Raw genomic sequence first — 16,252 nt, forward strand, 5'->3', positions numbered from 1 at the left:
TATTAGCCATTTTTTGTGGCCGTAATTAGGCTGCGGATTTTATGCATTTCTGAGCGAAATCACTAGATGAGATACAAAACTGTAAAAACATTTGAAGTAACTCTACTGTATTATTCTCGTCTAAATTATTGGAAAAAGAAATAAATGTCTGTGTGCTTCCCATGATTTGCAATTAACACGTCAACTGCCACGTCAGTCGCATATGACTGACAGTGATTTTTGACTAGGCTCAGACATTCATTTTTATTGTGACATTTCCAAATAAACCGAATTTTATTAAGATCTTTAAAATTCAAAAGGGTTAAAACAGCATCCCCTATAATACATTTAAAATTTCTAGTTTCCCTTTCACTAATTAAATTACTCTGGTTTTGTAAGAGTCTCTGGGAATGATACGTGGCAGTTAACGTGTTAATAAAATCTTTATTTTGCATAAAAAGTTCCTTTTAATTCTCTCACAAACCGTGGCTCAATCTGCAAAAATTGGGGGCCGGAAAAAAATGTGTGCCTTTCATTAACACTAGATTCACGGAACCCGTCAAAATGGCGGATTCTAATATTTTTAACTTAAAATTATTAAGATTCCAACGATGCATACATGAGAAATTATTTAGCAAATCTATTTCTTTGGGTATACATTATTGTCAAAAAATATTGCTAAAGATGTAAGTAGCAATGCAAAATAGTCTCCGTTAGTGCTCCGTAAACCTAGTGTTAAAGGTTCCATCAATGTCCCAAGAAGCGTGAAACGTTCTGCAACATTTGGCAACACAGAGATTTTCGCCGAGGCTGCCATAACGCGCGTAAAGTCCGCAGTCAGCGTTCCGTTCGGCCTTTATTGGTCGAACGAAACCTAACCGGAGCGAATTCATGCATCTCCCCGATCCATCATCAGCCCCCGACGCCCACGGTAGTCGGCTCAGCATGACAGTGGTGCACACGCGATGCAAGCGAATGCAAGGGGATGCAGTCGTTGCGAGCGACAACTTGGTCGGTTTCGTAACGAACGCGAATGAAAATTCACCGGGGCTCAAAACATCGGCGCAAACAGTAATTGCCGCGAGCATCCATCGATTACTGCCTCGGTAATTGTTCTCCTCTACGGTCTCCCTTGCCCGCAACCCTATGGCAACCCTCTGGCAACCCCGTGAAACAGTTTCTCGATGGCAGGAGCGGAAACTTTCTCCGGAAAATTCCTCCGCGAAATTCCGCGACGGCCTGTTGCGGATCGCTTTCCCAAGGCTCCCGAGGATCGCAAATCGCCGATGCATAATTCAGCGAAAGCGCGGATAACCGGCGCGCGACAGTCAGACGGTCGGTTTTCAGGGGCCGACGCGAAACAATGCAGTTCCACGGACGTATTCCGACGACGAGCCCACTGAATTCGTAACGAGCCTGGAAATGTAATCGGCGAACGTGTGCGTCCCGGCCGGTTTTAATCGCATGAATCTGCACGCGAATCTGCCTGCGAACCTGGTTGCGGGAACTTTTGTGTAACCTTGTTTTTTGTCCGGGCCGACGCGCCGCCGTTCGTAATCCGATGCTTTTGAATTTGATTTCTGTTTCGACCGGTTGTCCTGGATTTTTGTTTGTTTTTCTTTTTTCTTTTCGTTTCGGGGTATTGAAATTCGGTTGGCAAAGGATATTCTGGAGCGTTCGGGCGCGAACTAGAAAATTCCAAATGTGTAATAACCGGATTGCGCATCTTTATGTATAAACATTGCAATTCTCCATCTGCCGTTACCGGATTGCGGATTTTATGCATTTATGGGAAGAATGGATAAGCACAATTTAAAGCAGTGGTCATGTTAAGAAGATTTAAGGGCACCAGCGTGTTCGTATTAGCTTAATAAAATAATTGAAAGAAGAACGAAATTTTTATTTCGCTTCTGTGTTTTTCAATCAACGCGAATATTTTTTATTTTGCATAAAGATGCGCAGTCTAGCAACTACAAATGATATTTAAGTCTATTTGTGTTTCGTCATCTTCGGAAGCGTCAAATTATTTTTCCAGCTCATCAAATCGTTCTGAAAAAAAATCTAGAAAATATTTCCCTGAAGCGAGAAGGTCTTCCCTAGCTTCGGGGAGTGGATCGCTGGAAAAATAAGATCTCGTCGATCGCAGACCCTTGAAGATCGACGAGAAGGTGTGCATCTCCACCGGGCGCTTGGTCTAATGAATTTCGCGGATGCAGGGCGACTCGAGCACACGAGGTAAATCGTCGGAGGCCTCCTTTTGCGAAAAGCGTTTCCTCATACACCCCCGCCCCCTATCCTCATCGAGGAAACTGACAAAGTTTCCGGAGGAGGCTTAAACTCGCGTCACAGAGGACGACGACGCATTGTCTCCGATCTCTCTCTCTCTCTTTCTTTCTCTCCTTTCCCCCCGCTTTCGCTCGCGTTCAGGGGGTTGTGGGCGACCGGGGTTTAAGGGGGTGGGGTTCGGGAGATCTCTGAAGAACCTTCGGAATCCCCTTTCGCCACCTCTGTCGTCGGTTTTGCGCCTCTTGGCACGTTTCACGCTCGCCGCGTAATCCAGATCCACGGTCCTCGAGCGTTCTGGCCGGCCCCCTCTAAAATCCGCCTTTCTTCTCGTCAAACCACCCCCCACCCCCCAGTTTCCCCTTTATTTCGCGGAGAGAAGCCGCGCACGACTTCTTAACCGGAATCGGCCGCGATTTTCGCGGTCCTTTCTACTGTTTGAACTGTTCTCCACGCCGATCATCCCCCCTTTGTTCTCGCACCCCGGGGCTGAGACGCTGTTTGCTCGGTCGCCGAGGGATTTTTCGGGTGCTGGCGCACTAGAAACGAACTGGGGACTCTTCATTTCTCTATTGGCCACTTTCCTGGCTGTTTGTTTATTTCTTGATTTGCTCCGTTTGTCTACAAGATTAATTTTTGCACCGCAGTGTACAGATAGCTTACTGAAAATTGTAAAGTAGGGGTGCGAGATTATTTTTACAGAAACTTTTAGGGTGCTGGTGCACTGGGAACAAACTGTGAATTATTTCTGGGACTGTTGGCCACTTTCCTGGTTATTTATTTATTTCTCGATTTTCTCCGTTTCTCTAGAAGATTCATTTTTGCACCGCAGTGTACAGATAGCTTACTGAAAATTGTAAAGTAGGGGTGCGAGATTATTTTTACAGAAAGTTTTAGGGTGCTGGTGCACTGCGAACAAACTGGGAACTGTTTCTGGGACTTTTGGCCACTTTCCTGGTTATTTATTTATTTCTCGATTTTCTCCGTTTCTCTAGAAGATTCATTTTTGCACCGCAGTGTACAGATAGCTTACTGAAAATTGAAAAGTGTGAAGTAGAGGTGCGAGATTATTTTTACAAAAACTTTTAGGGTGCTGGTGCACTGGGAACGGACTGGGAACTGTTTCTGGGACTGTTGGCCACTTTCCTGGTTATTTATTTATTTCTCGATTTTCTCCGTTTCTCTAGAAGATTAATTTTTGCACCGCAGTGTACAGATAGCTTACTGAAAATTGTAAAGTAGGGGTGCGAGATTATTTTTACAGAAAGTTTTAGGGTGCTGGTGCACTGCGAACAAACTGGGAACTGTTTCTGGGACTGTTGGCCACTTTCCTGGTTATTTATTTATTTCTCGATTTTCTCCGTTTCTCTAGAAGATTAATTTTTGCACCGCAGTGTACAGATAGCTTACTGAAAATTGTAAAGTAGGGGTGCGAGATTATTTTTACAGAAAGTTTTAGGGTGCTGGTGCACTGGGAACGGACTGGGAAATGTTTCTGGGACTGTTGGCCACTTTCCTGGTTATTTATTTATTTCTCGATTTTCTCCGTTTCTCTAGAAGATTCATTTTTGCACCGCAGTGTACAGATAACTTACTGAAAATTGAAAAGTGTGAAGTAGGGGTGCGAGATTATTTTTACAGAAAGTTTTAGGGTGCTGGTGCACTGGGAACGGACTGGGAGCTGTTTCTGGGACTGTTGGCCACTTTCCTGGTTATTTATTTATTTCTTGATTTTCTCCGTTTCTCTACAAGATTCATTTTTGCACCGCAGTGTACAGATAGCTTACTGAAAATTGAAAAGTGTGAAGTAGGGGTGCGAGATTATTTTTACAGTAACTTTTAGGGTGCTGGTGCACTGGGTAACGGACTGGGAACTGTTCCTGGGACTGTTGGCCAGTTTCCTGGTTATTTATTTATTTCTCGATTTTCTCCGTTTGTTTATAAGATTTATTTTGACGTTGCAGTTTACGAATAGCAGACTGAAATTCGAAAGGGGCGGCGTTATAATGCGAACGGTGCACCGTAGGACAAACAAGAAAATTCGTTTGGCTTTTATTTACTGATTAGAGAGAGGAATTTAAGAGAAGACAAAACAATAATGGTACCCGACTCGTTCCTCCGTCGCGTCGCGCTCGTGCTCTGTTTATTTATTTCTGCTACCTGTCAGTATATTATAACGCGAGCGACGCACACGCATACGCACACGTGCATACACAGAGCAAGAGCATACGAGACGAGTGTTTTGGCGGACCCATAAAGTCGGGGCGGCGGGATAGATTTAAGAGAAGACGAAAACAATAATGTACTGATGAAGATGGCCAATGGTCGCGAGCATGACACCGAACAAGCGTTTTCCGTGCCAAATGGTGTTCTAGAAAAAGGTGGAGCGCCGAGTAATGGAACTTTACATAACGCTCGGATAACATTATCTTTTAAGGTGAATGCATACCGGATGACCCATTTAAATTAGATCACGCACGTATCCTCCGCGCTTATGACTACCTCTATTTTTACTTCGCAACCTGCCGCCCGCGGAGTTTATTTTTCTTTAATCTCCATCTTATCAACCACTTCGCGTATATTTCTCCTCGCAATTTCCCTTATCGGGGCTAGCCTATTTTCTACCCTTAACACCAGCAGCTTTTTCTTTCTTTTTTTGTTCGCTGATACCATCAGCCAACCCGGCACACTCTCATAATGGAGAATCCGAAGACGAAAATGTTATTCCGCGCGGAAAGGGTTGGAAATCGTTCTGAAGCTATTTTTCTTTCGCTTTTCTGTCGCCGGTTTGATTTATTTCGGTGGAAGGGAAAAATTGTTTGCCGCGTGAGAGGGACTCTGTGTTCGTTGGAAAACTGTGTTACGCGTTCTCGGAAAAATTAAGTCGGTCGATATATTAATTAATTCGATCGTCCATTCACACGTTCAGTCGTTTATTAAACACCTCTCGATGAATTTCTCTCTCAAAATCGGTGCTCCTCGTTCGAAAAACTTTTACCCTGTTCCGAATAATATACTTTCGGCATTACCTCATAATTTTTTCGCTCGACAATACTTACCAGTTGCGAAGTTATGAACGATCTCCCGTAGGGGTGCAATCGGGGAACCTCGTGAGCGGAAAGAATGTCCTGAAACAGGATCACGGATTTCCATCCGAACGCTTTCATCGCGGGCCCAGCGGCAAATGAAGTTACAAAGGGTTTGGATCGGAGGCCAAGGAGTCGGCCGACTCCATTTTCGCAATTAAAATCATTTTAATTAAACATCTGGATAGGTTCGATCGACTCGGCGAGCCGGAAGCGCTCGAAAAGACCGCCGCGCGGATAAAAGGTGACAGCCGGGGGTGGTGGCAAGGGGCCGCGCGGGGGTGGAGGGTGGAGGCTTTCTCCTTTTCATCGAAGAAAAAGATTACCCTGCAATTTATGGAGCGAGGTTCGAGAGGGTGTGTCATCGAATCGAGAGCGCCCGCGCGATCTTTAAAGCGTGAAAGAGACCGGGAGAGCGATGGGCAGAGAGGATGGGGATTTTTCTTCGTCGGCCGGAGGAGCTCTTGATCGACGCTCTAATTAATTGATACGCGACGACGAATCTCGTCCCCGCCGATTTCCTCCGATGCTCTCCCGGTTGGTTCCCGTGTTTCGGCTCTGTTCGCCGCTTGGTATCGACGATTAATTGAAAAACGGCCTGTCACAGCCCCCACCCGACACCATAATGGAAAATTACATTCAGCGGGGAGCATATTGAAATATTAACACCCGGCCCCGATGTTCCGCTAATTAATATTTGCCGCGCTAATGTTTGCCGCCGTTAAAACTGCACCCGGATATCCACGGTTTGTAAGCCGGTCGACGTTAATTTATTTATTTCCGGGATAATGGTGTCCGAAATGACGGCGTGTTTTTCATTCGAATTAATATTTAGGATCAGCGGTCAGGTAAAAGGTGGGAAAATGCATTTTTCGTGGATGCTTTGTGAACGTATCGTTCGTAGTGTTGGAGCGCCTGGCTTGGCGATTCTTGGCCGACCGCGTTAATTTATTCATTTTTTTCAAAGGGTCGATAATGTTTTAAACGTTGAACCATACGCATTCGATTTGTTCGAGAACAATTAGTTTACTTACGTAACACGAAGAAAAAATGTTCAGAAAATCGCAAGAATTGCAAAGAAAACACTAAAAGTTGTTGTTCGAAACTTTTGTTGGAATTCACTCAAGGAAAAACCCAATCCATCCAGTCGATAAATAGACAGCTCGTTCGAAGAATTCTTTTCTCCAAACGGTTGAAATAATTCGCGGAATGGGCAGACAAAAGCGAGGAAGGCGGGGGATGATTCGGCGGATGATCGGCCCGATCCGTTTTTTGGCCCGACTCCTCCTGTTGCAGCTTTCACGGTGCTCGATGCGGCTTTTCACGTTTCGGCGGATCCTCTCCGCGCCGGTCCAAATTCGCAGTTAGGATTTCCCTTTAATTCAGCAAGAATCCTCGACCCGGCCGACCGGACGGCCGGCTAAAAGGGACCCGATTGGTTTCCGCGAGTAATTCCTGGTTGCACAGATCGCTGCAATTCCGTGGACGATTGCCCCGGAATGTCGAGGAATCTCCAGGCTTCTTTCCCTTCGATTTTTCTCTCTTTCTCTCTCTCTCTCTCTATATATATATACTAGATCTCTCGAAGCCCCGTTCCCCCTTCCGACAACCCCCCGAGTCCACCGATGTCGATTTTCTCGTCTATTTTTCTACCCCGCGTTCGTCTTGTTTCGTATCCCATCTGGTATCGATTGGAACCAACAAATTAGATCGTCCCACCCGCGAGCAGAATTTATTTACTGTATCATAGGGGGGGTGTATTCTAATTTTCGAGGCCATTCTTGTACGAATTTTTAGGAATTTTCTCAGAGGAACGATTAAAACCTTTCCATTGGGATTTTTCACGGATATTTACAGGTGCCTGGAGTACACGTGTGATTTTTTTCAAGTGAAAATAATGAAAATTATACGAGCTATACATTTATGGAATATATTTCTTAAAAACATGACTACGGTCTTTCTACTGATCCGAAACAAAAACAATGTTGTTTAGTAATCGGTATGGATGTGGTTATAGTCCGAACAGAAAGCAATAAAAAATCTTGATTATAGTGCATCTCCTTTACGAAATATTGAACTAATTGAATGAAATACAGTCGTGAGATCTTTGAGTATTATGATTCATTCTGCGACTGTAAATAGTAAAGCGTGTAAAAATTAATTAGAATACGGTACATTTACCTCGAGTAAATTACCAGAATGTGGACGTCACACACGTGGAACGATGTTAGTGAACGCGTGAGGTTTCTCTTTTTAAAACCGGTTCTCTTTTGCAAGTTGGAGCTGCATCTTGTAGTTTTACATCTTTCGAAGTGTCTCTGCAAAGTTTTACGTTGCTCCACCCAGTTTCTTGTTTTACATCGAAGTGATGGGAAAGGGAGATTACGAATTCCCAGTTTATCTTGATTCCTGTAAGAAAATCTGCATTCGCCTAAGCGTTCGTAGCAAAGTTTTCAGCACAATGAAGCGTCAGTCCAACAAACAATTCCAGGCCAGTCTAGCGCCGTCGGCGTTGTCGTCGTCGTCGCGATCGTTTCGGCTTGTTTAAACGCGTTATCGCGGCGCGCGCCTGTCACGCGGCGTATTAATAAACAAATAAATTTATTGACCGATATATAACCGCGTCCGCGGAACGACAGGCGCATTCGTCGCGTCTCCAGCGCGAACAACAGGTGCAACGCGCGCGATAATAAATCGCATTCGCGAGTACGAGAGCCTGCGTTTCGGTCGTTTACGTAAGCTGAGACTAGACCACGAAAACAGAAAGAGAAAGAGAGTGAGAGAGAGAGAGAGAGAGAGAGAGAGAGAGAGAGAGAGAGAAAGATAAAGGTCACAGAGCGAGAATAATAAAACTACCCCGCGGTAGCCTTCCAAGTCCCGTAATCCAGTAATCCCGTTATTATAATCTTTAAATAGTGTCGCGCTCTCGCGCACGATTGTTTCGTAATTAATTACGGATTGGCACGGAATCTGCTCGTCCGAAAATAAGCTCCACGGGGCGGGCCAATCGCGAGTATTCGCGATAAATCCAGTCTGCCGGGCCGATTAAACCTCGACGGATTTTTCTGAGCCGACGTTCTTGGCCGTCGACCAACCCCAGAGACCCGTATTCTGGACTTTCAAGGACGATTTATTGCCATTATTTATTTACCCGCCGGCAGAGCGATACACCAACCACCGTGTATAATTAACACGCGAGCGCCGCGCTGCGCCGCGTCGCCTCGGGGCCGAACGGTTGCGTAATCGGACGCGGATGCGTTTGAATCGCGCGCCAATTTTTCGGCGCGAAACGCCGTTTATTTGAACGCGGTATTTTCGTTTGCGTCGTATGTTCGGAAATCGAGACGTAGAAATTTTACAACGTCCGACGGCTTAAACTAAAGGTGTGAAATCACACTTCACGATAGGGACGTTTAGGTTTAAAAAGAACCGCTGTATCGTGTCGAAAAAATCGCGAAAAACCGGGACCTCGATTCATTCGCGAAGAATTTTAGAAGACGGATTCCTATAAACAGTTAGAAACGGAATCTTCTTCTGGAACTTCAAGCTATAAATCCTGAGAAAGTTTGTTTCTTTGAATCATGCCAGCCGGAAGCGTGTCCCGGAACGATTTAGGTGCTCGCGAACGAGAAGCCTGTGGTGGAACATGTCCGAAGTCGGACCGCCGAAGGATGTATTTTTAATTGGGAACGATTTCGCGTTCACAACAAGGTTTAACGGCACGAAACGACAGGATACATTTAAGTTCGCCCCGACGAGATTGCATTATTCGGGCTTAATTTGTTTGGTAAACGGGAGCCGGGGTAACGCGGGTTCTAACCGCGAATCAAAACGCGCGCTGAAATTTAACGCCGCCCGATGATATTCATAGTGAATTTTCATACGAAATTTGATTATATCGCGCGTTAATTCGCGTTCATTAGCCCGACTCTTAATAGAATCCGGCTGGATCTGATACCGGGGGAGGGGTGCGGACGGGGGCGGGGGGCTCCACTCATTTCATTACAACGATATTTCGCGAAAAGCTTGTCAACATTTTCGCGATACCGTTGCGCAACGATTCCATAAATTGCGCGCGACCGATGTAGTTTGGAAATAAAGAACAATACCGGCGGAATTATGTTACATATTTCGCTGTTATCGACGCCATCAGTTTCAGAACGCGTCGACCTGTCAGCCCTTTATTTTTCCCCATCGGAGGGGGAGTATTAATTGTCGCAAAAATTCCCGGCTTGATTTTAAACGTCAAATTTCACGTTGCCGCTTTTTATCGGGCCACTCCTGTGTTCAATATCGAAATTCAACTGGGCTCGTCAATGTGTATCGATTTCGACGGATCTGTTCGAAGAGATCAACGTGCAGGACATTTTATTCATTTCAGTAATGAGAGTTGCAATATATGGTAAAAAGTATTCTCATTTGCACAATGAGAATAACCAAAATGGATGAAACATCCTGTACACTTTATACATTTAATATTACTAGTTCGTTAATGAACGTGTACCGTTGGGTACGCATTCGCAAAATGGTTAAGTTCCAGAAAAACAAAATTAATGAAACGTCCTGTAGATAGATGAACCATGTACACATCGACATCTTCTACATTTTCTGGTTTTTGGAGTGAAACGAAATACTTTGCAAATTCGTATCATTGTTTTCTAAATTGTACAGCTCGGCCGCGGTAAATGAAACGTCCTGTAGAATGATGGAGCCTATAAAACAGCCTGAAGACATCGACATCTTCTACATTTTCTGGTTTCTCGAGTAAAACGAAATATTTTGCGAATTCGTATCATTGTTTTCTAAATTGTACGGTTCGGCCGCGGGAAATGAAGCGTCCTGTAGAATGATGGAGCATATGAAACACCCCGTACACATCGACATCTTCGACACGTGTATATTTTCTGGTTTCTCGAGTAAAACGAAATATTTTGCAAATTCGTATCACTGTTTTCTAAATTGTACGGCTCGGCCGCGGGAAATGAAACGTCCTGTAGAATAATGGAGCATATAAAACTGCCTGAAGACATCGACATCTTCTACATTTTCTGGTTTCTCGAGTAAAACGAAATATTTTGCGAATTCGTATCATTGTTTTCTAAATTGTACGGCTTGGCCGCGAGAAATGAAGCGTCCTGTAGACTGATGGAGCATATGAAACACCGCGTACACATCGACATCTTCGACATTTGTATATTTTCTGGTTTCTCCAGTAAAACGAAATATTTTGCGAATTCGTATCATTGTTTTCTAAATTGTACGGTTCGGCCGCGGGAAATGAAGCGTCCTCTAGAATGATGGAGCATATGAAACACCCCGTACACATCGACATGTTCGACATCTTCTACATTTTCTGGTTTCTCGAGTGAAGCAGAGTATTTAGTGAATTCGTATCATTGTTTTCTAAATTGTACGGCTTGGCCGCGGGAAATGAAGCGTCCTGTAGAATGATGGAGCATATGAAACACCGCGTACACATCGACATCTTCGACATTTGTATATTTTCTGGTTTCTCGAGTAAAACGAAATATTTTGCGAATTCGTATCACTGTTTTCTTAATTGTACGGCTCGGCCGCGGGAAATGAAGCGTCCTCTAGAATGATGGAGCATATGAAACACCCCGTACACATCGACATGTTCGACATCTTCTACATTTTCTGGTTTCTCGAGTGAAGCAGAGTATTTAGTGAATTCGTATCATTGTTTTCTAAATTGTACGGCTTGGCCGCGGGAAATGAAGCGTCCTGTAGAATGATGGAGCATATGAAACACCCCGTACACATCGACATCTTCGACACGTGTATATTTTCTGGTTTCTCGAGTAAAACGAAATATTTTGCAAATTCGTATCATTGTTTTCTAAATTGTACGGCTCGGCCGCGGGAAATGAAGCGTCCTCTAGAATGATGGAGCATATGAAACACCCCGTACACATCGACATGTTCGACATCTTCTACATTTTCTGGTTTCTCGAGTGAAGCAGAGTATTTAGTGAATTCGTATCATTGTTTTCTAAATTGTACGGCTTGGCCGCGGGAAATGAAGCGTCCTGTAGAATGATGGAGCATATGAAACAGCCTGTACACATCGACATCTTCGACATTTGTATATTTTCTGGTTTCTCGAGTAAAACGAAGTATTTTGCGAATTCGTATCACTGTTTTCTAAATTGTACGGCTCGGCCGCGGGAAATGAAGCGTCCTGTAGAATGATGGAGCATATGAAACAGCCTGTACACATCGACATCTTCGACACTTGTATATTTTCTGGTTTCTCGAGTGAAACGAAGTATTTAGCGAATTTTGTACGAATGATTTGTAAATTATACAGCTCGGCCGCGAAAAATGCAGCGACCTGTAGAAGAGACATCGTGCCCAGCCAACAAAACGGGAGCTGTCGATCGTTTAAACGCCCCAGTTGGTCGAATGTGGTGCGGGTCGCCGCGGAAAAACTGGGGGGAACGCGTTCGCGCGACTCTGTATGCTCGCTTGCGTCCGGAAACGAAGAAAGAAGACGATACGGGAGACGGGGAGGAAAGGGGAGGGGGTCGAAGAAGAAGCGAAGCCACCCCCGCGTCCGAAAACCGTCCTCTCGCTAACGATTTGTGCACCGTTGCCGCCGCTCCGGATCCCTTTCGGCCGCCTCGGGGCTTGAAAATTAATCTGACTTTTCGGAAGATCATCCCTCCGACGTCTAGATCCCTCCGACACGCTCCAACTACCCCCGAGTCGGCTTCCGCGCAAGATCGCGCCCTACGCGACATTTACCAGGTCGATCCTGCGGTATTTTTTTCTCTTTTCTGCGCAGGAAATCTCAGAGAAACTAGTCACAGCCTAGAATCTTCGAAATCATAAAAAATACTGGCCGATATAAAGGGCGGCAGGATAATTTGCATTTCGTACGGTTAAGAAATTTCGTAGAATTAAAGTACGAAACTTGTTGGTTTTTCAGAAACACGACTCACTGTACAAATCGGTGATGATTTCATCGAGCATGTAACAAAGTAACTATTCCGTTATCTGATCAATCAGGTTCCACGATCAGTTCGTATAATACAGGTTGCACTATATCTTGGATTAAACGCGCAAGCACAATCCGAACCGTGTCGTGTTCGGTATCGTTTCGATCAGAAAAGTGTCACGAATACGTTGACAGTATCTCGATTGAAAAATAATTAAAAACAAAGGTAGTTTTGTCCACGGAATCATAGTCCCGACACGTGGAGCTACCAATGTGTCTAGAAAATTACCGTGATCCTCTCGCAATTGAAAATCTCGTACGCGCTCATCTGTCAGCAACGCGTGAAATCCGATGTCTGGCAGTGAAATAGGAGTCGGAGATTGAAACACTTTCGTCCGTAAGTGGCTGTTTATAGTTCGCAATAAAACGGGGAGGATCTCCGCGATGGAAGATTGCGAGTGAGGACGTTCGCTCGAGAACGGGCAGCGATAAAAGAAGCGGAATCGATTCGAACCGGGGGGATCAGAACGTAATCGATTGTGTTCGGTTCGCAGGTCTGCGGAAGGTGTACCCGTACTACTTCACGTTCACCACGTTCACGAAAGGAAGATGGGTCGGCGAGAAGATACTCGAGGTGTTCGCGAGGGAATTTCGCGCGCATCCCGCGGAAGAGTACGAGCGGTGCATCCGGGCCGGGACTTTGACGGTCAACTACCAGAAGGTGGACGTCGATTACAGATTACGCCACAATGATCTGCTGGCGAACGTCGTGCACAGGTAAGAGAAACCCACACGTAGCCGCCGCCGCCGCCGGAAATGTGCACACTTGCCGCGAAAGTGATCGTCGCACGATTTTCCTCCGAATCCGTTCACGATCGACTTTTTATTTATCGATACGAAATGAGCCGTCAACGGGATCATTGACGATCGCTTTCGCGGCGCAGGTCACCGGAAATCCACGAGCCACGTGGCCCCATGATTCCGTGTTCTTGTGTTTGGTATGTGTCCTGTGGTCCCGATGTGTGTGTGCGTGTGTGTGTGTGTGCGTGCGTGTGTCTCTTCCCAGTTGATTTTACTCGAGTACGGGGAAGAATAATCGAATTATTCACCGGCAATTAAACGCCTAATGAGCCGATCGTGAGGATCGATCGTGTGGTCCTTCTCTCTAATCGAGCATCAGCAAAAGCAACGGGCGAACGGACGAACGACGGCTTCTCCTTCTCGGCAGAAGCAGAAGCCACCAGAGTCTGTTTTCTTCTTTGTGATCGCGGATCAGGACGAGAGGAGCTTGAAAGCTCGATCAACAAAAGAAACGGCGAATGAAACGCTCCGAGGGAACAGAGGACTCTTCTCGTCGAGTTTGCCGAACGCTCTTGCCGCTCGCGGTTATATTATTCCCCGGGACAAATAAAGGGAAAGCCGTTCCTCGAGCACCGTGTAATTATTTCGCGACGAGCTACGGATTCTCTGCCCGGAAATCGCGACGCTTCTTCGTAAGCTCGTCGGATCTCGTCAAGCTGTCGTGCTCTGTTTATTCGTGTCCTCGAATGTTTTCGACGAATTTCCTCGACGCGAACGGCGATTGGCGTGAAATCGCTTTACTGCGGTCACTGATCTTTAAAATTGCTCTCTGAAACTGTGGTGGTCACTGATCCTTGGTACGGAATTATATTTTCATTAGTTTGATCACTGATCACTGGTACAAAATTATTTGTTCAATGCTTCGGTCACTGACCACTGGTACAGACTTGTCTCTCCATTCCCTTGGTCACTGATCACTGGTACAGAATTATCTTTTGGTCGGTTCGGTCACTGATCACTGATAAAGAATTATTTTTCCATTGGATTGATCAGTGATCACTGTTACAAAATTATAGTTTCATTCTCTTGGTCACTGATCACTGGTACAAAATTATTTGTTCAATGCTTCGGTCACTGACCACTGGTACAGACTTGTCTCTCCATTCCCTTGGTCACTGATCACTGGTACAGAATTGACATTTAATTGCTATGGACATTGACCACTGATACAGAATTATCTTTTGGTCGGTTCGGTCACTGATCACTGATAAAGAATTATTTTTCCATTGGATTGATCAGTGATCACTGTTACAAAATTATAGTTTCATTCTCTTGGTCACTGATCACTGGTACAAAATTATTTGTTCAATGCTTCGGTCACTGACCACTGGTACAGACTTGTCTCTCCATTCCCTTGGTCACTGATCACTGGTACAGAATTGACATTTAATTGCTATGGACATTGACCACTGATACAGAATTATCTTTTGGTCGGTTCGGTCACTGATCACTGATAAAGAATTATTTTTCCATTGCATTGATCAGTGATCACTGTTACAAAATTATAGTTTCATTCTCTTGGTCACTGATCACTGGTACAAAATTATTTGTTCAATGCTTCGGTCACTGACCACTGGTACAGACTTGTCTCTCCATTCCCTTGGTCACTGATCACTGGTACAGAATTGACATTTAATTGCTATGGACACTGACCACTGATACAGAATTATCTTTTGGTCGGTTCGGTCACTGATCACTGACAAAGAATTATTTTTCCATTGCATTGATCAGTGATCACTGTTACAAAATTATAGTTTCATTCTCTTGGTCACTGATCACTGGTACAAAATTATTTGTTCAATGCTTCGGTCACTGACCACTGGTACAGACTTGTCTCTCCATTCCCTTGGTCACTGATCACTGGTACAGAATTGACATTTAATTGCTATGGACACTGACCACTGATACAGAATTATCTTTTGGTCGGTTCGGTCACTGATCACTGATAAAGAATTATTTTTCCATTGCATTGATCAGTGATCACTGTTACAAAATTATAGTTTCATTCTCTTGGTCACTGATCACTGGTACAAAATTATTTGTTCAATGCTTCGGTCACTGACCACTGGTACAGACTTGTCTCTCCATTCCCTTGGTCACTGATCACTGGTACAGAATTGACATTTAATTGCTATGGACACTGACCACTGATACAGAATTATCTTTTGGTCGGTTCGGTCACTGATCACTGATAAAGAATTATTTTTCCATTGCATTGATCAGTGATCACTGTTACATAATTATAGTTTTATTCTCTTGGTCACTGATCACTAGTACCGAGTTATCTTTTCATGCCTTTGGTCGCTGACAAAACTTAGCATTTCTTAAGTAGATCGTGCCTTCGCTGTTAACAAACGAATACTTCATAAACAAAGAGAACATACTAGTAAATAATAATGTTCGGTGAAGTTGTAATTTTCGGATACGTTGTGATGGTAGTGAGGGTTTTTTTTATTGCACAGTTGTAACCTCCGATAAGAGGTTATTCTGCAGTCTGTGTTACATACATAATATTACAATAATAACCTTATACTAATGCGAAGGTAACGTAATAGATACATATCAGTTGGAGTCGCTTAATTGATAATGGACGTGATGGTGACATTACATACACAATTCACAATCTTTCAGAAAGGTTGTGGGTCTGTGGAGTAGTATATTACACGACATGGGAAAAAACCCGTAATCTCAGGTTATATATAAATTTCAATTTGTACGTGTCACATAGAGGCCATTGCCATAAGACGTGATCAATGTCCTGTGTCTCATGACCACATGAACAGCCAGGGTTATTTAGCACATTGATTTTAGCTAGAAAGAAGTTAAGACTATAATGACCAGATCTAATTCTGTTAATGGTCACAATGATTTCTCGAGATAAATTTTTCCCCGTGTACCAGGGTTTCCTTCTTTCGTCGTGAAAATGTTCAAAGTAGTTTCTGCCTCTGAATCGGCCTTCAGTAATTATATATTCATTGGTGTTATTGAAAGCACGTGATTTAGAGATGTCTCTTAAATCAGTATACGGTATTTTGAGAGAGCTTTCTGCATCAGCCAAGTGAGGGTTTCTTCCGGCACAGAA

The 16,252-nt window shown here is 44.3% G+C and overlaps 1 protein-coding gene across 3 annotated transcripts in view; it reads left to right on the plus strand.

Annotated features, from left to right (window-relative positions):
• The window catches only part of LOC143356443 (pseudouridylate synthase RPUSD2), a 262,149-nt gene that overhangs the window by 199,769 nt on the left and 46,128 nt on the right, over positions 1-16,252 (plus strand). For all 3 annotated transcript variants that reach the window (XM_076792145.1, XM_076792147.1, XM_076792148.1), the window contains one exon: positions 12,864-13,086. In XM_076792145.1, the coding sequence (XP_076648260.1) occupies positions 12,864-13,086 (223 nt within the window). The remainder of the gene's footprint in view (positions 1-12,863; positions 13,087-16,252) is intronic.

Source organism: Halictus rubicundus, chromosome 8, assembly GCF_050948215.1.
Source record: "Halictus rubicundus isolate RS-2024b chromosome 8, iyHalRubi1_principal, whole genome shotgun sequence".
Classification (NCBI taxonomy): domain Eukaryota; kingdom Metazoa; phylum Arthropoda; class Insecta; order Hymenoptera; family Halictidae; genus Halictus; species Halictus rubicundus.